Below are 23298 nucleotides of genomic sequence, written 5' to 3' on the forward strand. Positions count from 1 at the left end.
ATACCGTAAAGACAGAAACTGTTTATTTTGGTGCATGCCCCGACCCCCTGGGGCGGTGTCACACCCACTTTTTTGTTAATATTTTTTTCTGTAAAATTTGGCTAAACAAAAACAACGTCTAGCCTTTTTTTGCATTCTTGTCATATTACAGCCATTTCATATTTCATTCTCTACACTTTAAAAAGTACCATATCAATCAAAGCAAGAATGTGGACGTATATTGCACTTGTTGATGTTGTAAACGACAGGTTTTATCACATATAAACACAGCTAAAATTGAAATGAAATGAAATGGAGTTAAATGTCCTATTGTTCTGCACCGATTGGGCTAATGAAGGCGGACATACGTCATGTGCTATAAGGGATATTTTGCCCGGATAGCGGCACTACGGCCTACTCGTATTTCAAATTCCAACTGTCAAGGTTTGTTTTACGTGCAAGTCAATATGTACACGAGACCTCAGTTTCCTACAAGCTCTAAGAAAATCATCAACGTGAACTCACTTCCCGCCAATTGTACCCCCCCCCCCCATCCATACACGCACACCTGCTACCCCCACCCCACCTCCCCACAAATCAAAATAGTTGTCCAGGGGCACCATAAACACTTTTATTTATAGATGGGCAGTCCTAGAAATTTATGTTTTATTAATATATTATGTCAACATAATGACCCCCTCCCCCCCCCCCCCACACACACACCTGCTATCCCCACCCCACCTCCCCTCAATTCAAAACATTTGTCCAGGGACATCATAAACACTTATTTATAGATGGGCAGTCTTAGAAATTTATGTTTTATTAATATATTACGTCAACATAATGACATCTCCCCCCCCCCCATTGTAGACATTCGACCCCCTATATCTCGAAAACGCCCCTCAAACGCCTGATCACCACCCAGATTCGGAATCTACGCAATAAACTGGTCTAGAAAAACTTGGTCTCATAAATTCACAGCTCGGGTGGCGATTTCCCCCCCCCCCCGCCTTTAGCCACCGGACTAAGACTCTAGTTTAAGATATGTTTATACATGTATTTGATAAACACGTTAAGGTCTACGTGTGTGTCTCTTGAATTGTAGTGTAAAAAATAAATGAACAACGTAATAAATTGTAACTAATGAATAAATTCAACACATATCTTATTATATGTTTTATTGAATTGGTATATAAACAGATTAACACCCCGTGTGGGATATTTCTTACAAATATTGTGAAAGGGTTGGCAATTAATTTGAAATTATCTTTGTATTATTAAACATTGAGTATTCGTATTCTATAGTCGTCTCAACATGTTGTCACGTGTTATGTCTGCTAAACAACTCAATAGAAACAAATGAAATGAAATGAAATGTTGTTTAATGGCACGTCAGCTCAATAGAAACAAGAAATGTATTATAGAGTAATTCATAATATATCTCACGTGAAAAGGTTCATGGTAGTCCTACTTATTTGGTGATTGTAAGGATCTATGACACTTGCTCGCTAGCACTTAGATCCGTGTTTGATCCCAGTGTTAGCCGTGAAAGGTCCTCTGAATTTTGTGGTTTAGTTTCCCCCTGTGTCAGTTGTGCAGGACGAGTGGGGGTGGGGTTGTGTCTAGTCGCTCGTATCGTACCAAAAAAGGTATCATATACACATTGGCGTAGTTGCCATTTGAAATCCTAAATATGAGCAGGCCTTAGGCCGCTGTCCGGGCAAAATTTTCTTCATAGCACACTGTATGACGTATCAGCCATGTCCTCAATTTGAAGGCATGTTCTTATTTAGGTCCTCTTTTAGAAGGTTAATTAATAATGCTGATGTTTGTCCTAGATAATGATCATCCACAAACGCACACACACACACACACACACACACACACAAACTGGGTTATTTCGGGACTAACATATGGTTTAATTTTATGGTTAGCGCGTGCGCACTGTATCACAAGGTATGTCATTGTGTCAACTGGCGTGGTTTTGATTTCCGGTTGTACGTGACAAGGAGTTGGGTCGACAGTTCAAATTTGTGGTGTTTCTCCGGGTCCTCCGGATTCCTCCCACTTCTAAAGACCCATAGGGTCTACGTGCAAGCGAATTATTGAAATAAAATAGAACCATATGCTAGTCCCTAAATGACCTGGTTTGTGTCGAGTGGACGTTAAACCCCATTTCTCCCTCTCTGGACTACTCTTAAAACGAATTCCAGCTGTCAAGGGATCTTTTACATGCACGCCACTGTATATATGGGACCTCGGTTTTTCGTCCCATCCGAACAACTAAACAGCTAGCTGTCCCTGTCAGGCCCTCCGTCCTGACAAGGGAAAACCATGTGGGAAAATCCCGATTAACTTACTCGGCCAATGTAGGGGTCGATCACGCGGTAACCTCCCGGCTTCCAAGAAAACATAAAACAAATAGCGACATTAACGGGTGTGAATCGTATTTTGTATATAGTCAGGTCCGCTTGTTTGGAAACAAATCTTTAACAAAACGTGAACGGGGTTTACAGTTACTCAAAGACCCGGGGCTGCAGCCAGCGGCCAACATTATTTAAGGGGCCCCCAAATTAGTTCGAAATACAATATGGTGCTATAAATAAATATGTTGTATATATATGTTGTATGCTGAGATATAAATTATATTTGTGTGACGAACAATGGCCAGAATATGCCCGGACAACGGCGCAATGGCCTACTCTCATTTTTAATTCCAGCTGCCAGGGGTTGTTTTAGCTTCCTGTTTAAAATATTTTAGAATTTAATTTGTCGTAGGAAAAAAGTCAATATTTGGTGTTCATTAAGTCGCATCGATGTCATCAGTGATTGTAGCGGCCTAGCGAATATTCACTTCTGATCACTGTATCAGTGTGCGTTTCTGCCCCGACGAGGTTAACGGAGATAGCATAAAATTTAAAACAATATTTCGTGCCACGAATAATGGTTGCAACTATAGAAGGCTAGAATCAATATATTTGCTTTGTCTCCAGACGAAGAACTTTAATTTTAACCATTTATATAATTTTATAAATGGGAGACGCTGTGACTCGAATAATGGCTACATCTATATGAGCCTAGAACCTATATCTTGACTTCAATTTTAACCAGCTATACAATTTTATAGATGGGAGACGCTAGATCGCTTACCAGAAGGTATCGGGTTCGAACCCAGTGTTGGCCGAGAAGTTTCTAAGGGATTTTCCAATGCGGTTTCCCCTTGTCAGTGGTGCAGGACCGGAGGGCCTGACAAGGACAGTGCCTAGTCGGTCGTTCGGATGTGACGAAAAACCGAGGTTCCGTGTTCACGTTGACATGCATATGAAATAACTCTTGGCAGTAGGTTGTAGCCACCATCTTCATTAGCCCAGTCGATGTAAACAAAGTATGATGTTAAAACCCATTTCAAGTTTTGGGTAATACTGATGATAGTAGAGCGGAGAGATAGGGGGTGTAAAGTGTCTTTCTGCAGAGCAATCATTGTGTCGGAAGTGAGATTTTCACCCCAGTCAACTTCAAATCCCCGTAGCAAAAAATCTAAATGGTTAAACTACTAGACCACTCGACCCCGTCCACCTAAGAAATATGAGGGATGGGACAGTGCTTATGCAAAGAACTGTATCTCCGAGAACACGTATTACGCTTCTGGACGTGGATCCTTGCTTACCTTTTTTCTGGTTGATTACATCGTTTATAAACATTGATGGTCTGTTACTAAACATGTCGGCCCTTTTCACCAAAGCTTCTTTAATCAAATCATAACCATTGATAAATATAAATAATCTCGGTCCAAAATAAACGCTAAATATATCTCCATGTTTCTTCCTCAGTTGTCTTATAGCTAATCTCATATCACCGTCTCCTCCTTCCAGGGACAACAGATCTTCTAGTATTGGTAACGTAAATCTTGGACCTGGGGGAATCCCTCGGGGTTTTCGCACCAGCCACCATAGTCCAACACCAACGCCAAATATTAAACAAGTTCTGACATTAACATTATCCTTACAAAACTCCTTGATATCGTCGATGGTAATGGCTAGAAATACGACATGAAGTTTTGTTAGAATTCCGGCCATGTTATTGAATACTAACTATGATTATATAAAAACACAAATGAACGGTGCCTGGGCCAAAGTTCAATGTTGTAATTTCAGTTGAGTTAGTACCACACCACATAAACTACTGAACACAGTACATCGACGTAACATCAATTTATACAACTACTACGTTAGAGTAATATATATCACAAATTACATATTTGTCAGTTTTTGTTATCATACTGATTGAACATATTAGAGTCTTGCATCATTAATGGAAGCAATCCAACCAAATATCTCCGCTATAACAGTGTTTTAACATACCCCAGTCTTATCGCTGTTTATATTATTTATTGTAGGTCATATTTATGGAGCGGAAATCCCGACATAATTGTTACTTGACGCAGTGTCGCGTCCTTTAATACATGTATCCTCTGGTTTGAATATCGTAAATTAAAAGAGTTAGAACTGTACCGTGAATTCAGCTCTATACAGTTAGTGCGTAAACAAGCACAGTCAGGCGCGAAATGAGTTAGCTAAGAAAAGAAACTATTCGTGAGTTTCGCGTCAATACATAGGGTCAATATATAGGGTCAGTAAAAAGGGCTAAATTCTGGTGGAATAAATACACTAACAGACCAGAAACATGATCTGTAGGCTACTGGCATTTGTTTATTTGTTTGAGGGTTTTCTTTTTATGGGTGGGGTAGAAAATAGGGTTTAATGTACACTAATCACTGAATAGGTCAGTTCGGGTACATATTGTACTGTTAGCTTGCCTGGGGTGTTTTTTAGAATAAGGTTTAAGTGGGTGGGGTGGGGTATTAGATATACTTGGACAGTTCCTGGAATCCCCCAAAAGACAATATTGGTGTCAGTCATTATGACATATTATGTGATAGAACTGGTTACGTTCTATATATAATTTTAACTCAGAGATGATTGCTACGATAGATACGTTATGAAGCTTTCAAGAAAGGGAAGTGACGAACGCAAAAGGAAAACACGAGTTATCCTTCTATATAACTAACTGAAGTGACAAGTGATAACAGATACAAGGGCCAATTTCTGCTCACTAATAATTCCTTCGAAAACCAAAAGTTGTTATAAAAAAATAATTGACTGTCACTAGATACGGGAAAAATAGAAAAAGTCCATGCATTACCGTATTTTTATTGAGCATAGAATGAATAAAAACAAGGAAATGTACGGACTATTTCTATTTTTCTCGTTTTCCCTTATCTAGTGACATTCAATTAATTTTGAATTATCAGGATATCCTCTCACAGCCTCACAATATTCTATTTAATTGGACCAATCGGTGCACGAAATGACTGGACGATAGTACCCTACTTTCAGCAATTGATGGTGGCAGAAAATGTCTGTGACTTAGTTTAAGAAACTTGAATCTTGTAAAATACCTACTTAGCCTATTTGTGGTTGTCACCCATTTGTTTAACCACTTCAATATATTCAACAGAGCACCTTTCATAGAACTAAAATAACCCCTATAGTATTACAAGTTGCCATACTGAGCGAGGCCAATTGACCCTTACATTTGAGTGATGAAGGGTTGGGTGGGGTAGAACAATATATAACAAAATTAAAATATTTTATTAATATATGATACAAACAATTAATATGAACAATTAGATCTAGATAAATTACATACCAATGTAATCCGGGTGAGGGTGCTTTATTTAAGATTGATAGAAAGAGCTGACTATTCTTGCTACAATGGTTCAAAATGCATTTTTAAAAAATGAGTTACGAGTGTTTGAAGTTTTTAATAGATAGTCTCGATTGTCAAGTTGCTACCATAACAAACAAAGTCTAGATTATCCATTTAAACTAAAAGGATGAATTATCAAATGGCGCGATTGTTCTAATTCATTCAATATCACGGCCTTCTGATGAACTAGAGAGTTAGCATGTGAATAAAGGCTTAATAACATTTAAAACTAGATAAACATCTCCAATAGTCAGATGTAGAACTTGTATATTGCTTATTAATTTTACTACGTCTACACCACGAGAAGTGGTTTTAAATGTTCTAGACAGACTAGGTATATCCTACCTTGTACACGACACTTATAGTTATGTACATTGTTCCCCCTGGCCATTGACACACAAGTGTTGAACCAAGCGCAAAAAATTAGGCCACACAGAACAAATAATTCAAGATCTCAGATATCGCCGTATCACAACAAAAACAAAAAGAGTTGTAAATATATTGTCCACGTATTGTTGCCACAAAATGAAATATGCATACCACGTGATGTGTGCGCTCACTAATTACTAAAATTTAGAGGGAACATGTCGATAATATATACCTTACAAAAATTATGTTTGTTGACATTCTGTAGTTGATCCTATTATTGTTTATGAATGTAGGCTAATGTTTATTATATAACTATAACTGTTATTGTTTATTATATGTCTTCACTATCGTTCTACATCAGTTATATTAACAGTAGTTTGTACAGTAAATATCTTGTCATCATCAATAAAACCATTGTTTATATCTTGTAGTTTATCCCAGTCTATAGATAATATATCAGCATATATATAATTACTAGGTATAAATGTATCTATACCTTGGTCAACTAGTGATTTACTCTCATCATTGATATTTAACAGTTTTAATGTATAAATAGCTTTAACAGCTTTAATAGTTTTATCTTCTACTTTCTTCAATTTAAGGCCAATATATAATGTTGATGTATCACGGTAAACACCTACACACCATGATAATCCTTGTATTATTACATCATCACTAGAGTAGCCCTTACGTAGCTTCACTAGCTGGTTCAAACTAAAACTACTGGTAAATGTTGTTGGTGTTTCTACTTCACCCAGTAGTCGTTTTAAACAGTCTACATCAACCTCAACCATAGAATAACATGGATGTCTGACTACAGGTTTCTGTAAATTTGTCGATATGTTGTAATCAGTTTTGGTTTGAACATCTGTTAATCCATGTTTATCTACGGCTGTAATTATAGATTTATGTTGTAATATACGATCAGCATATTCACACCATTCTTTCATTTTAGATGTCATCTTGTCATCATCTTCTACTAGTTTGGTTAGTTTACTGTTTTCATCTTCACGAATTTTATTGATGTCATTTTTAATTGTTCCTTCCATCTTCCTGGCTTTTTCACAAATATCGTCTATTTGTTTCTGAACTTGATCACAAGCTGTCTTACATGAGTTGTTCGTGTCAGCTATTTTGGTCTTCAGAAAGTCAGAATGTTTCTGTAACTGTTTTATCTTCTTTTCTGATTCAGTTTTTAGTTTCATGACAATTTTTCTCATTTCCTGGTCTACTTTATCTAATTCAACTTTCGTATGATTTTCATGATCCACCATAACACACACAGAACAACATGGTTTACGACAATCTCGACAATAAACTTCTATTTCTTTCTTCTTGTGTTTTGTACAATACTGTTTATCATCATCATCGTCTTCTAGATAAAAATTGTTGACAAACTGACTGGCGCCACCTGATGGCACCTCTGTTTCTTGTCTACAGAGAGGACAGTTAAACCTGTTCAAATGAGCATGAGCCTTGATGTAGTCATCTATACATTGTTGACAAAACGTATGAGAACATGGCAGTAGCTTGGGTTTAGTAAAGTTGTTTAAACAAATAGAACAGGTATATTTAGAAGCCATATTAAAATCCCAGGAAATCAGAATGATAAATAATTGCCGTTATAAATCCATTTTAGAAAACATCCGTTGATTAACCATGTTAATGTTAATAACTACCGTTATACATCGACACAGAAAACATAATTTGATTAACCATGTTACCAAACATCCAGTTATAATCTGATATATTTTACAAGGTGTTTGAACAACATATAATGTTTGTGTACACCTCACTGGTTAGCGCGAATAAAATGAATAGACAGACCTATTATTCTCCTTAACGCCGTCACATGGGTAAAAATAAAACAGATATTTGAGTAACGTCTTTGTTGAATAAGTATGTCAACTGTAATATATAATGTAAAGACGACTGTGTGTGAAATTTTATACGTATGTATAACATCAACGATAAATAATTCATTATTTATACATTTGGATTATAACGTGGCTTATGATTTTTTTTCATAACCAGAGGCCTTTTATGAAGGGTGTTTCATGACAATTGGCATGCCTGTTCTTTGGCATGCATCGATGTGTTGAAATAGATGTGTATGTTCTTGTATGTTTAAGCGACACAAGACATGTTTGAATTGATTATGGCCGAACCGAAAGCAACACTGATTTAGTATTTCAGTCTACATTAGAACTAATCGACAAGGGACGCACGGGGATAAGTTCTTGTAAATAATTTATTAACAGAACAGTGTTATATTATATAAAGAAAACGAAACAAATAATGTGACAAATAATGCTTCGGAGTCGTCAATATATCCCACTGCCCACTAGTTTGCTTCTTAGCGATTTTACAGAACCATTCTCGACGTAGCCGTTGGTATCGCCTTCTGTTTTTCGTCCGGTGCGTTTTGGTTATGACGGTAGTGTCCGATTGCGTTTTTCACGACCGTTTTATTATTGGTGGCTTGATTGAATTCTAGGAGCTATCTAGAAATTTACCTAATTTCCTTTTCTCTTAGTAGCCACTAGTGCTCGTTACCGAGTGTATGGGTGCGTGTGTAGGTCGGACAGTGATTCACGCATGCGCGACAAAGCCTGTACTGATAATACGATAGGTTATCTTCGGGACTGTTTCTGTGAGGTTTAAGTAGATACATCCGCTGAAAGCCAATGTATCGTAATTAAAAGACAATTTAATAATGTATTTTCTGAACGCAGTGTGCGTGCTTTATGTAAATCCCGTTTTAATACGTTTTGGAAATTAGATATCTTGATACTAAGGCTCTTGAACGCAGTGTGCGTGCTTTATGTAAATCCCGTTTTAATACGTTTTGGAAATTAGATTTCTTGATATTAAGGCTCTTGAATTATTTCAGTTTCCATGTACTGTCTATAATAATTTCTACTGGTAACCAGGTTATTGCCAGAATATCAAATTTACTAATGAAGCATTTACAAACTTTTCGCCCAATTTTTGTTTCGGTTTATTTTAAATATATTGATTGTTTTCATGGTCTAGAGTGAATCAACACCCCCAGTTGATCGGGGCACTTGGGGAATCTCTCCCCCGCCCCCTTTCCTAATCCGGTGTTGGTCAATATTATTTTTTATCATTTGAATAATGTAATTGTATTAATATGCATAAAGGATTGGGCGATATTATAAATGAAATATGGTTTAACGTCCTACTGGGGTAATGAATAGTCAGTCATACGCCATTTTATGAAAAAAAGTTTGTTTAAACAGTTGTGTTTCCACCTACTAAAGGCTGTTTATGTGAAGTTGAACGCCGGGGAGATATTCCTCACGGGGTCAATCACTTTGAATTGCACATGACGTCAGAATTTGTTTATGTCCACGCCATAGAGTGTACGACTGGAACTCGGTTTTTCGTCAAATCAGCTCGTTCCTTTGATAGAGGCCATAAGCATGCCGAGTTTCAAGATGATCTATGAAAAATTGCGGCCACAAAATATTAAAATAAAAGAGTGGGCGTGGCACTGCCCGTTGGAGTGGATATGGGCCAATATCAATAGGTACAATCTGTTATTAAAATAATTGATCATGATTCATACTGAATTGTGGCTTGTAGGCGATACATATAAAAATAATTTCCGTGGTTCCGTCCCTGAGGGTCGGGCATGCATCAAAACCAGTAGGGGTCATCCTTGGGTATAAGGACTAGGTAAGGCAGAGTTTCAAGACGACCCGTTAAGAATTGCTCATTGAAATAAATAATTATTGTATGATATTATCCAGCAACGTCGATAAATATTCGCTTAACTGAGAGTTTATTTTCATGTGGTGGGTAGCCTGAAGGTCGGGTGTTCGATTCCTGCATTGTCCGATTTTCCGGCGTGGTTACCCCTTGTCAGTGATGCAGGACGGAGGGCCTGACAAGGACAGCGGTCTAGTCGTTCGGTTGGGACAGAAAACCGAGGTCCCGACTACACATTGGCGTACACGTAAAAGATCCCTTAACAGTTGGAATTCGATATAAGAGGAGGCTGTAGTGCCGTTGTCCGGGCAATATTTCCCTCATAGCACACTGTATGGCGTATGCCCGTCTTCATTAGCCCAGTTCGGAGTAGAACAGTAGGACGTTAAACCCCATTTCATTTCATTTTGTTTACTACAATACTTTCTATTTAGTTTATTTTGAATGGAGCTAGCCACACCTCACTATTATTAAAATGCTAAAAATAATCCTACAGCGTGATTGGTTGAGCCATGTATAAACTATTATGAACAGTGTAACGGGGTTTCCCCTAGGAAAACTATGAATGGAATGACTATGACGTGCGCTTCTAAGAAAGCGTTTTCTATTAATTTCTATCAATAAGCGTGTCACGATCATACCAGTATATAAGCTTATATGGATTATTATTAGTCATAATCATTATTGAGCAGTCTGGATGTTCGCTGCTTCATTATTTACCGTGATTCATGGGTAAACACACCAAGTAACACTTCTAGTATTGCGACATTTGGTGTCTAGATTAATTCGATGTGGTCAATCGTTGTCAAATACACTAAGTAAAGGAGAATCCGTAAATATGTCACGGTCAAGTGGATCGGGTAGTCCCCGTTTATCTAAACTAGCTGTCCCTCATGATGTACTGGAAATTCCTCAACTACCAAACCCCAACATGTCCACCCTGACGATAGGGGGGCATACATACGAGTGCAATGATGCTCAATATTTTAAAAGAATTCGTCTTCTTGGACGCGGGGCGTATGGTGTCGTGGAGGAAGCCGATAATATAGAAAAGGTCCATAGGTCATTTTGTAAGAAAATGTTGGGTGTTAGAACATCAACAAGTAACGTATAGTAGCCTTTGAACTTGGTAGATATCTTCTCAGTATACAGAGGAATATATTAATAATTTAAGTACTGGTTATATATAATTAAAAGTAATAATAGTGTTTGAAGTAATTGTTACTATGATAACTGTTTTATTGTTGTACACATAATGAAAGAAATTGTGTTATTTCACAGCTGAATTGTATGGTGAGAACCGTAGAACCACCTTGTAGGGAATAACTTTTAATCTTTAACACCCTAATACACACTATGTCGGCGGCATGTTTGACCTACATTCACTTAACCTTAATCCAAACTTTAAATCATTCAACGGTTTACAAGAAGGTGCTAAATATTTCCATTTAAACTTTTAACCTCTGTAAATAAATACAAAAAGCAATTCGAAAAATAAACCATAAATAAAGTACCATAGATGGGTGTCATAATAATACAATGCTATATCTCTATTGTTAGTCCAATACAAGGATAAATATCTCTATTTAACGTATGTTAGTTCAATCAGAAACATGTAAGTTACCTGTATGTGAAACAAAACAGATTTTAAACTTTATTTTGAAACTAAATCAGCGTAAGGTATGCGTCTATGGTTGTGGGTGCAATGGATCAGTAAATAGCTATAAACTGATACAGTGCACGTGTAAGGTATTTTTTTTATGGCTGTGTGTGCAATGGGTCGGTAAATAACTATGAACTGTGTAAAGGTACCAGTTACGTGTAATATTAAATACCTATTAACTATAAAGGTATCATTTGTGTTGTGAGAGATAGAAAAATGGGATTAAACGCCAACTCGAAACCAACTAGGTTTTTAAGGGACTTATACATGACTCAATTGATTTCAATAATTCTACCGCTCGTAGAGGTCCTTAGTAGTGGGAGGATGACTCAGAGAAAACCCACGACATTGGACAGGCGACTCAACTCCTCGTTACGCACAAGTGGAGAATCAAAACCACGCCACATGACTTATTGACAAACCTTATGATTTAACGCACACACGTTAAACCACTAAACCATCGCCGAATTGGGATGTAATGGTAAAATTAAGATGATTATGTGACACAAAAACAAGATAATAACATTTTTGTAATTCAGATAATTTATATAAAGATGTAATTTATCGACAGAAAATGATTAGCAGATAATAATTGTGTTATGTAAAATGGGATATTTATAAACCACAGTATTAAAATTCTAATAGTTTTTAATTCTTAAAATTGTAGTAATTTCTTATATTATATGTAGGCAATGTTTGATACATGAAATGAAAAGACATCGGGTTGAAGGAATGAAGACCGGCATACACCATACAGTGTGCTATGAGGAACTCTTACATTGAATTCAACTGTCAAAGGTTATTTTATATGCATGCTAATGGATACACCAGACGTCCCATTCCAACGTCTATACGCCGCCACTTGCCAGGCCCTTCGTCCTGCACCACTGGCAAGGGGAAGCTGGTCGCAAGATTCCGAGGAACTTTCTCGGTAAACACAGGGATCGAACACAGAAAATCCATGTTAACAAGCCAACGTCTTACTCACTGAGCCGCTGTGGCTTCATTTGGTATAATACAGCTAACAGGTTGTTTTAGAACAGATTATACCACTTATTTAACAATTTCTAAAATAATTATGATTGTGGTTTTCATCTATTATATTTAGTTTAATACTGGTGGCCTATATGCATTTTGTTGACTTTGATTTAATTGTATCATATATTCTACCTGACTAAAACCTACACACAGGTGTATTAACGTGTTATATACCTGTACGACGTTATCACCTAAAGAGATTTCAAGTTTTATATTAATTATATTTGGAGAATAGATCATAATAACAGGTAATATAAATATCCTGTATGTGATTTACACCTGTTGTTATAAATATACATTGTACATATTATAGTCTTTAGATTAGTATATTGGTGGATATTACAAATTTTACATTAAATAAAATATACCAGGCAACTGTTCCTTTCTTTCATAACCCGTGAATAACGTGCCTCGACCAATCAAAGGGCTTCCCCAACATGATGTCGTTGACCTCAGTTCGTCTTATTTCCGGTCCGTTGAAGATACGAATAGCCAAGTGATCACGCTTCAAGTTTGATTTGTAATTAATAACGCTGTAAAATGACAAATTTAATTACATTGGAAGGTGTATAATGATCAAATAAAGTCTCGTTAGCAATAAAAATGACGGGAAATGTTACAACTTTAATGTATGTATATGTCGTATTACTATATTATATACGTATAACTTGCACTAAATCTCATGATAAACTACGAAAGCCCAGAAGGCTCATTCCAAATTCCAGATTCCAAATTCCAAATTCCAGATTCCAAATTCCAGATTCCAAATTCCAGATTCCAAATTCCAGATTCCAAATTCCAGATTCCAAATTCCAAATTCCAGATTCCAGATTCCAAATTCCAGATTCCAGATTCCAAATTACAAATTCCAGATTCCAGATTCCAAATTCCAAATTTGCTGCTGTAGCAAAAAACAAATGCCAGTCCTAGGATACCGAGTAGCAGAGTAGCTCACTGCAGAGGAACTTTGCCCCAAACTGTTCACATCTCACGAAGCAAACCCGAACTGGAATATTGTTATTATACCCGGGGCGAATCCAGACGAGGGGGGGGGGGTGGGGGTCGACCCCCCCCCCCCCCCCCTGCTCAGCTACATAATTTTTTTTGTAAATCAACACTTTTTATGAGAAAGGTTTCTCGGTCGTGTGCTTTATCCTTTATCGATAGATTTGGGACAGGATGGGCACTCAAAGCACGAGGTAATGATATAGATATTATGTGATATCACAATTAATGCTTTGCATCCATGAAATTGAATCACAATGTCATTGTATTAATTCATAATAAAAATTGAAGTCAAACGAGGTGTTGAATTTCTCTGTTTAAAAAGATCAATGTGTATGTATATTCACCAAAATGACGATAGAGACCAAGCGGGAGGTGGGGGGAGATACATTGTCTCAGGAACATGACCCCCCCCCCTGCAAAAATTCCTTGATCCGCCCCTGTATACTCTAACTGATTAGGGGGTGGGGGTGGGGTGGATGGCCGAATGGTTAGCACGTGCGTGCTGTATCATACGGCCTGTCATTGAGTCAACTGGCGTGGTTTCGAATCCCCGGTTGTACGTGACAAGGAGTAGGGTGGCCTGTCCAACCTCGTGTGTTTTCTCCGGGTCCTTCGGTTTCCACCCACTGCTAAAGACCCCTACGCGCAAGCGATTTATTGAAATAAAATTTAAACCATATGTTAGTTTGTGTCGAGTGGACGATAAACCCCGTTTCGCTCTCTCTCTCTCTAACTGATTAGTCAAAAGCAAAAACCTGATCCGATTGGTCAGATCAGATTTGGAATTTGGAATCTGGAATTTGGAATTTGGAATCTGGAATCTGGAATCTGGAATTTGGAATATGGAATCTGGAATTTGGAATCTGGAATTTGGAATCTAGTAATTTGGAACGGGTATTTATCCGCCCCAGATAGGTAAACTAGAAGTAATTAGTTGTGTAAAATTACAATTTATATAATTTCTAATTTGTTTAATTGAGGGGGGGGGGGCTGCCAATTTGCAATTTATCGGTAAGACATGAATTTGGAATTTAGAATTTCGCATTTGGAATTTGGAATTTAGAATTTCGCATTTGGAATTTGGAATTTAGAATTTGGAATTTGGAATGAGTCTTCTGGGCTTTCGTAATAAACAGATTGCTCATGAACAATTCAATAAACGCTGAAAGATAAGTCATATCATGTTCGTGTAATCTGAAGCATGTGACAAAAAACAATCTGCATAATAATCATTTTTTGATTTTAAAGGCGACATTGTGGCGATATGAGTATTTGGGTAGGATGTATAGTTATAGACGGAGGGGGGGGGGTAAAAAAGATTAAACATGTTGTGGTGCTCTAGTTGGTCGATTAGAAAATGAAATGAAATGGGGTTTAACGTCCTACTGTCTGGGATAATGAAGACTGGCATACGCCATGCACCACTGACAAGGAGGGAACCACGCCTGAAGTTTCTCGGTCAACACAGGGATCGAATACAAGACGTCCAGGTTAACGAGCCAACGTCTTACTCACTGACTCACCGTGGCTCCTTTTGGTATATGCTAACAGGATGTTTTAGAACTCATGCCACGTATTTAACAATTTCTAAAATGATTCTGATTCTGTTTTTTTCATAATTTAATCAATCAAATACAAAATCTATTTAGTCTAAAACTGGTGGCCAATATGTATTTTGTGTAAAATCAAATTATTTTTATTCTATATTTTACATGAGAAAAACTACACACAAGTAAATTGAAATATTATATACTTAGTAGATATGGTCACCTGTACTACGTTATCATCTTGTGTTGTGTATATAGTCGATTATGACAACCTATTTAAAGATCCGTTTCGTGAAAGGGCGATATAATCCTTTGACGACGGTGTAATCGTACCTTTATATGGAAGAATAACGTTGCCATTATTATTTCAGTGTTCACGGTCCAAAATGCAAATGTCTATATTTCCAAATACTTATTTTAGTTGTACAATTTGCAATTTTCATTGCTCCACTTGATGTGTCGCTTGAAAGATATTGTTTTTTAAACCCAGGTAAGATAAACATAATGATAGTTGTTCTAAATAAATATAAATATATGGTCATATCATATTACACCACGTTAGTCTAATATGAAGTTATAAACATAAAATCTGCACGTCATTATTTGATTTTAAAAGTGGGTTGAGTAGAAGGACTGGTAGGATTTATTTAAAGTGGAGATAGGGTATATTCCCTTTCAGCTTTTAGGTGGTGATTCGAGTATACGTATTGAACAAATCTGAATGCTATATTAACTGATGGTTAAGATAAAATTTCACATTTGTATTATAATAGAATAAGGCATATGGAGATGCGGTATCGATCACTACAGGGTAGAACCACAGGGTAAAATATTTTCCATGCCGACACCCAGTAACTTAAACATAAAGCAAGCAGATGCAAACTTCGCCGTCACTTGAGCCAAGTTTTTAGAAACGGTGGTAAGATCATGTGTAATGAAATGTGGTAAAATCATGTGTAATGAAATGTGGTATTATAGAAATATTTTAGTTGAAGTAGTCATAGTAGCTTTAATTACCTGGGTATAGTTTTCAACTATAACGGTAAATTATCTGTTACCCGGAAAACTATAGCTCTACAGGGACAGAAATCTTGCTTTAGTTTAATGCAAACCTTCAAAGACAACCATTTTAATATACAAACCAGTTTAGCATTATTTGACACATACGTGATCCCCGTTCTAAATTATGCATCAGAGGTCTGGGGGTGTCAGGAAGCCGATAATATAGAAAAGGTCCATAGGTCATTTTGTAAGAAAATGTTGGGTGTTAGAACATCAACAAGTAACGTATTAGTAGCCTTTGAACTTGGTAGATATCCTCTCAGTATACAGAGGAATATATTAATAATTTAAGTACTGGTTAAATATAATTAAAAGTAATAATAGTGTTTGAAGTAATTGTTACTATGATAACTGTTTTATTGTTGTACACATAATGAAAGAAATTGTGTTATTTCACAGCTGAATTGTATGGTAAGAACCGTAGAACCACCTTGTAGGGAATAACGTTTAATCTTTAACACCCTAATACACACTATGTCGGCGGCATGTTTGACCTACATTCACTTAACCTTAATCCAAACTTTAAATCTTTCAACGGTTTACAAGAAGGTGCTAAATATTTCCATTTAAACTTTTAACCTCTGTAAATAAATACAAAAAGCAATTCGAAAAATAAACCATAAATAAAGGAACCATCTCGTTTCTAGAGTTTTACGTCCACTTCCAACTAGGGGCATGGAACCATCTCAGTGAATAAAGCTATTAATATGCCGTTAACCCGTGACGCGAACCGAATTGTGTTTTATAGTATATTAGAGGAATAAAACATATAACGTTGCTGATTGGGGCCATTATTAATTAAGAACGCTGTGTGTGTGAAATAATTTTACTTGGCGTACGCTTCGACCTAACTGATATCGCAGACAAGAAATTAGCGTTTTTTAAATTGAACACTATAGCATTGACTATGTTTCCTTTGAAACCCCATAACATTGCACAAAATGTCATTATTGGAGCAAGGCTATATCTACGTGCAGCGATGAATTTGTTGACTCATACCAATTGTCAATTAAATGTAAAATAGAGCACACCTCATACATTAAACTTTAATTAAAACGTTTAATTATAAAGACATATGGACATTAATAATGCAATACTAATTTGTGGTATGGCTTGTATTCTTGTCTTGTCTATTTCTTTCTTTGAACATTTTATAATATTATATTATAGTTTGGACTGGTTTTATTTTCGTATTCAAAAAAAGCAATCTTAATTTTCACAAATTCCTAATGCATGTATCAAACAGTATAGTCAATGCTATAATCAGGGTTTTTTTCTACAGTAAATTTAGAACATAAACTGGCGTATTGGCAAGATGAAATGTTATGCTTTTTTGAATAATAATAATGGATTATTTGTTGTGTTTGGTGGTTCGTTTTTTGCATAATATCAAAAATATACAGTCAAAATGGGTAATAAATAATGTAATTTTTTGTCATGGTTGATTGATTAGAATCCTTGATATCGTTGACCTATATAGGTGTTAGTAACAACTGCCGTGTTGTGATACCTGATTGGGGCCATAAATTAATCAAGAACGCTGTGTGTGTGTGAAATAGTTTTACTTGAACTACGCGTCCACCTAACTGATATCGCAGACAAGAAATTAGTGTTTATCTAATCTAACATATGCAAAAGAAGAAACACCAAACAACAAGTAATATATTCTTATTATTCACAAAAGCATAAAATTTCATATTTCCAATACGTCAGTTCATTTTTTACATTTACTGTAGAAAAATAACTTGACTACAGCATTGGCTATATTTCTTTTGAAACCCCATAACATTGCACAAAATATCACTATTGGAGTAAGGCTATATATACGTGCAGCGAGAGATGAATTTGTCGACTCATACCAATTGTCAATTAAATGGAAAACAAAGCACACAATTCATACATTAAAATTTAATTATTTGTTGTGTTTGGTGGTTCGTTTTTTGCATAATATCAAAAATATACAGTCAAAATGGGTAATAAATAATGTAATTTTTTGTCATGGTTGATTGATTAGAATCCTTGATATCGTTGACCTATATAGGTGTTAGTAACAACTGCCGTGTTGTGATACCTGATTGGGGCCATAAATTAATCAAGAACGCTGTGTGTGTGTGAAATAGTTTTACTTGAACTACGCGTCCACCTAACTGATATCGCAGACAAGAAATTAGTGTTTATCTAATCTAACATATGCAAAAGAAGAACCACCAAACACAACAAATAATCCATTATTATTATTCAAAAAAGCAGAACATTTCATCTTTCCAGTACGCCAGTTTATTTTTTATATTTACTTTAGAAAAATAACTTGACTATAGCATTGACTGTGTTTCTTTTGAAACCCCATAACATTGCACAAATTATCATGATTGGAGCAAAGTTATATAAACGCGCAGCGATGAATTTGTCGGATCATACCAATTGTCAATATAAATGTATATTATGTATAATAAGATTACAAACAGAATATAAGTGTTAACTAACAACAGAACCAAAACGGGGTCGATACTCGACTGCTTAGTTTATATGCATTACTCTAAAATCTTGAGCGGGCCGGGTGGGGATCCAATATAATTGTAAGATCCGTAATGAATTTAGAATAAACTATGTTGAAATCCTAGTTCACAGGTGTAATAAAAATCTTATTTGAAGTTGATAGTTATTTACTGTTAAATATTTTCGTTAGTTTATTTGTCGGATCTGGTGTCTCCATATAGCAAGACGCGAATGTCTTGTATATCGGGTGGGAGAGTTTTGATAATTGTTTGCTGTTCATTAAAGATAATTTGGACAATGTTATGGCAGCAACAACATGATTCATCTTTGTGAAAATTAGGATTTCTTTTATTTTATGCGAAAATAAAAACAGTCCAAGCTATATTATAATCAGAGAAATGTTAAAACAAAGAAATAGACAAGACAAGAATACAGTCCATAACATAAATTATTATCGTCCATGTCTTCATAATTAAACGTTTTAATTAAATTTTAATGTATGAATTGTGTGCTTTGTTTTCCATTTAATTGACAATTGGTATGAGTCGACAAATTCATCTCTCGCTGCACGTATATATAGCCTTACTCCAATAGTGATATTTTGTGCAATGTTATGGGGTTTCAAAAGAAATATAGCCAATGCTGTAGTCAAGTTATTTTTCTACAGTAAATGTAAAAAATGAACTGACGTATTGGAAATATGAAATTTTATGCTTTTGTGAATAATAAGAATATATTACTTGTTGTTTGGTGTTTCTTCTTTTGCATATGTTAGATTAGATAAACACTAATTTCTTGTCTGCGATATCAGTTAGGTAGACGCGTACGTTATATTTAATTGAAAGAAACCAAACGATGAATAAGCAAAGAACCAATCGGACACCATTCTCTGAATTTAAATGACCTTTGATTGTATGCATCGAAGCCGAAGGGCAACCGGTTAGTGCCGAAATGTAAATCAACAATCATCACAGTATTCTGTCTTGTGGATTCAGCTAAGGTTATAAGTTCCATAAATTTATAATCACCGAATGAAGGTTGTGATTTAAACTTTACGATGTAACCCGGTGGGAAGATGTTATATCTATCTTTTGTTTATCTTTTTTTATTTAACCAATATTTTATTCACGGGATAACGAAACAAGCCAATGGCTTATATAAATCAGATTCCCAAAAGCGATATACATAAACGATATACCATTTATTCAGATCGATATACATGTATGTAGAGTATTAAAGTACATATATAATAAGATTACAGAAGGAATATAATCAAGTGTTAACTAACAGAACCAAAAAATAGTCGGTACTTTGACTGCTTAGTTTATATGCATTGCTCTAAATTCATGGGTGGCATGGATGGGGGTCCACTAAAATCATAAGATCCGTAATGAATTTAGAATAAACTATATTGAAATACTAGTTCACTGATGAAGTTGATAGTTATTGTTAAATGTCAAAGCGCTCGGTTAGATTAATTAAACAATAAACAGCACATACAATATTTTCGTTAGTTTATTTGTCGGATCTGGTGTCTCCATATAGCAAGACGCGAATGTCTTGTATATCGGGTGGGAGAGTTTTGATAATTGTTTGTCGTTCATTAAAGATAATTTGGACAGTGTTTTGTATTGTGTGTGAATTCTGTGATCTATTCAATGGTGGTCTCAATGCTATAGTCAGGTTATTTTTCTACAGTAAATATAGAAAATAAACTGGCGTATTGGAAATATGAAATGTTATGCTTTCTTGAATAATAATAATGGATTTTTTGTTATGTGTGATGGTTCTTCTTTTGTTAGATTAGATAAACACGAATTTCTTGTCTGCATATCAGTTAGGTGGAGGCGTACGTTATATTTATTTGAAAGAAACCAAACGATTAATAAGCAAAGAACAAATCGGACACCATTCTCTGAATTAAAATAACCTTTGATTGTATGCATCGAAGGGCAACCAGGTGGCACCGAAATGTAAATCAACAATCATCACAATATTCTGTCTTGTGGTTTCAGCTAAGGTTATAAGTTCCATAAATTTATAATCACCGAATGAAGGTTGTGATTTAAACTTGACGATATAATATTACTTATGATGTTATTTGAACATTTAAATAGTTCATAAATTATAACTTTGATATTTCTAATCATTATTAAATAGAATATTCGTGCACTAGTATCAAGAATATACAGTCAAAATGGGTAACAAATAATGTAATTTTTTGTCATGGTTGATTGATTTGAATCCTTGATATCGTTGACCTATATAGGTGTTAGTAACATTAAGAAAGCTGTGTGTGTGAAATAGTTTTACTTGACGTACGCGTCCACGTAACTGATATCGCAGACAACAAATTTGCGTTTATCTAATCTAACATATGCAAAAGAAGGACCGCCGTGTTATTTCATATTGAAACCAAACAGCATGTAATCAAAGAACGCTTTTATCCGCCATATTTAATATTGTCACGTGACAGTGTTATGTTTTTTTCGCTTGGACCGCCGTGTTATTTCATATTGAAACCAAACAGCATGTAATCAAAGAACGCTTTTATCCGCCATATTTAATATTGTCACGTGATATTGTTATGTTTTTTCGCTTGGGTAGCGTTTATTACACACGATAGAACTCCAGTATAGTAAACCATAGCTATGGACAATATCATGTCCCAAATAAATAATCTAATTTGTAGATCGGCAATTTGTCACGTGAAGATCCGAACATTATTTGTATGGCTCAGTTTGTTGATAGCAAATACCGCTAATAATTATCTTGGATAAAAAAACCACGCTTAGTCAACGAGGCAATTTTACCCAGCCTCGTTCTGAACAAAATATTTCGTTCCAAAACGGGGCAATTTAAAAAACCCTCCTTTTGGAACTCCAGACAAAACGAGGCATTTTTTTTACCTCGTTACAACGAGGCAAAAACTAGGCAAAAATTTTAACACATTTTAGCCTCGTTTGGACAGAAATGCCGAACGAGGCATTCTAAGGATTATAGTGTAAACTTAGAGTTTTCAACTATAATTGACTATTAAGGACTTAAAATGTTGGTTGAACTAGCTTAGTGTCTGTTAGCGGTGTTACTTGTAGACAGACAGGTGTAAGTTTAATATGACCCAACAACCTGCACACTCTACACAGATCCACAGGCTATCCCACTGCTGCTACTCTTTTATGGGAGTGTTCCGGCTAACTGACTGCTGCTACTCGTTTAAGGGAGTGTTCCGGCTATCCGACTGCTGCTACTCGTTTAAGGGAGTGTTCCGGCTATCCGACTGCTGCTACTCGTTTAAGGGAGTGTTCCGGCTATCCGACTGCTGCTACTCGTTTAAGGAAGTGTTAGTTCCTGATCCCTTTCCCCACCTCTCGATTCACTGAAGTCTTGGCTCCATTTTCCATGTACACATTTTTGCATTGTTTCTACATGTGTTTTCGCCAGTGAAACCAGTCCGGGTTAAGCCTTATGTCTCTTGTTAGCTTAGTGGAACAAATGTAATGGGTCTGTTTCCATGTGATTACGTGTATATAGAAAATTGTGCATTTACAGTCTGGGAACACCTGATAACACCTGGTTAACAGCCGAGAATATTCACGACTTTGCAGCTTGTACCAAGATACAGGGAACACTCAGAATTTTTACTGCTAGTTTTCAAGGGTAAGTAACGAAAACTGGTGGTCAACGCCAATGTGTACACTGGACTTCTGTTTTTAGTATGAATGACTACCTATTTGTTTTCCCTTGCCAGACCTCTGTCATCAGGGCCATAAATGTGTGGGGGCAGGGGGAGGAGGTGTCCACAAACAAAATGTAAACATCTCCCCAATGCTTTCCACCAGATTTGAAAAGAATCTGTAAAAATGTGGCCTAGCTCTATCATGCTAACAAGGCTTCAGCAAAAAAGGGGGCAGAACTCTAAAAATTATTGATTCGACATTGACGACAATAACTATGAGTCCTAATTTGATCATAAACAAGCTTCCGTAAAGTTTGAGAAAAATCTGATGAAAACTCTGGTCTATATCGTACTGACAAGGATTACAAGCAGTGTGGATACGTTTCAGCAAACAAGGGGCATAACTCTATTAATCCTATTTTGATGAAATGAAATATGGATCTTCATCTCATCATAATAACAGCTTCCTAAAATAGGATTAAAACTGTAGCCTTTATTACGCTGACAAGTATTACAGGCAGTATGGACAGGTTTCTGAAAAAAAGGGGCATAACTCTTAAAAATCAATGGCACTCAATGTACGTATAAGCACCATCGTTTTATCCTCCTGGCGGGGGGTTGGGATGGCCTAGTGGTCTAGAGTGTCACGCTTCGACCTCTAGTTGGCCGGTCACCTCTGGCTTGCGGCTGTGGTTTCGATCCCAGGTGTGAGCGTATGTGGCTTGGAGATAGGGGCGCCTTCTCAACCTCGTGGGTTTACTCCGGGTACTCCGGTTTCCTCCCACAGCAAAGACCACTGCACGTGCGCTAAGATCATTAAAATGAACTTGTCTGCGTTATATCACCTTCGGTGGAAGCGGACGTTAAACGCTAAGAACAACAATCCTCCTGGCTTGTTGGCTTTTAGATTCATTGAACAGGAAACCAGTTAACGCTGCTGGTGATCAACTGAT

At 36.3% G+C, this 23298-nt stretch overlaps 1 protein-coding gene and 1 long non-coding RNA gene across 2 annotated transcripts in view; one reads left to right on the forward strand and one right to left on the reverse strand.

The window, feature by feature from the left end:
* Window positions 1-13038, forward strand: part of LOC130014229 (uncharacterized) — a 30220-nt gene extending 17182 nt beyond the window's left edge. Inside the window, exon 5 of the long non-coding RNA XR_008789185.1 lies at window positions 12205-13038. This is a non-coding gene — a long non-coding RNA (uncharacterized LOC130014229). The remainder of the gene's footprint in view (window positions 1-12204) is intronic.
* On the reverse strand, window positions 5616-7971 carry LOC126807830 (tripartite motif-containing protein 55-like). Its single transcript, XM_050532678.2, has one exon. The coding sequence runs from the start codon at window positions 7698-7700 to the stop codon at window positions 6462-6464; it is 1239 nt and encodes a 412-aa protein (XP_050388635.2). The 5' UTR covers window positions 7701-7971; the 3' UTR covers window positions 5616-6461.
* Window positions 13039-23298: the final 10260 nt, after the last annotated feature.

This window comes from Patella vulgata, chromosome 9, assembly GCF_932274485.2.
Source record: "Patella vulgata chromosome 9, xgPatVulg1.2, whole genome shotgun sequence".
Lineage (NCBI taxonomy): Eukaryota > Metazoa > Mollusca > Gastropoda > Patellidae > Patella > Patella vulgata.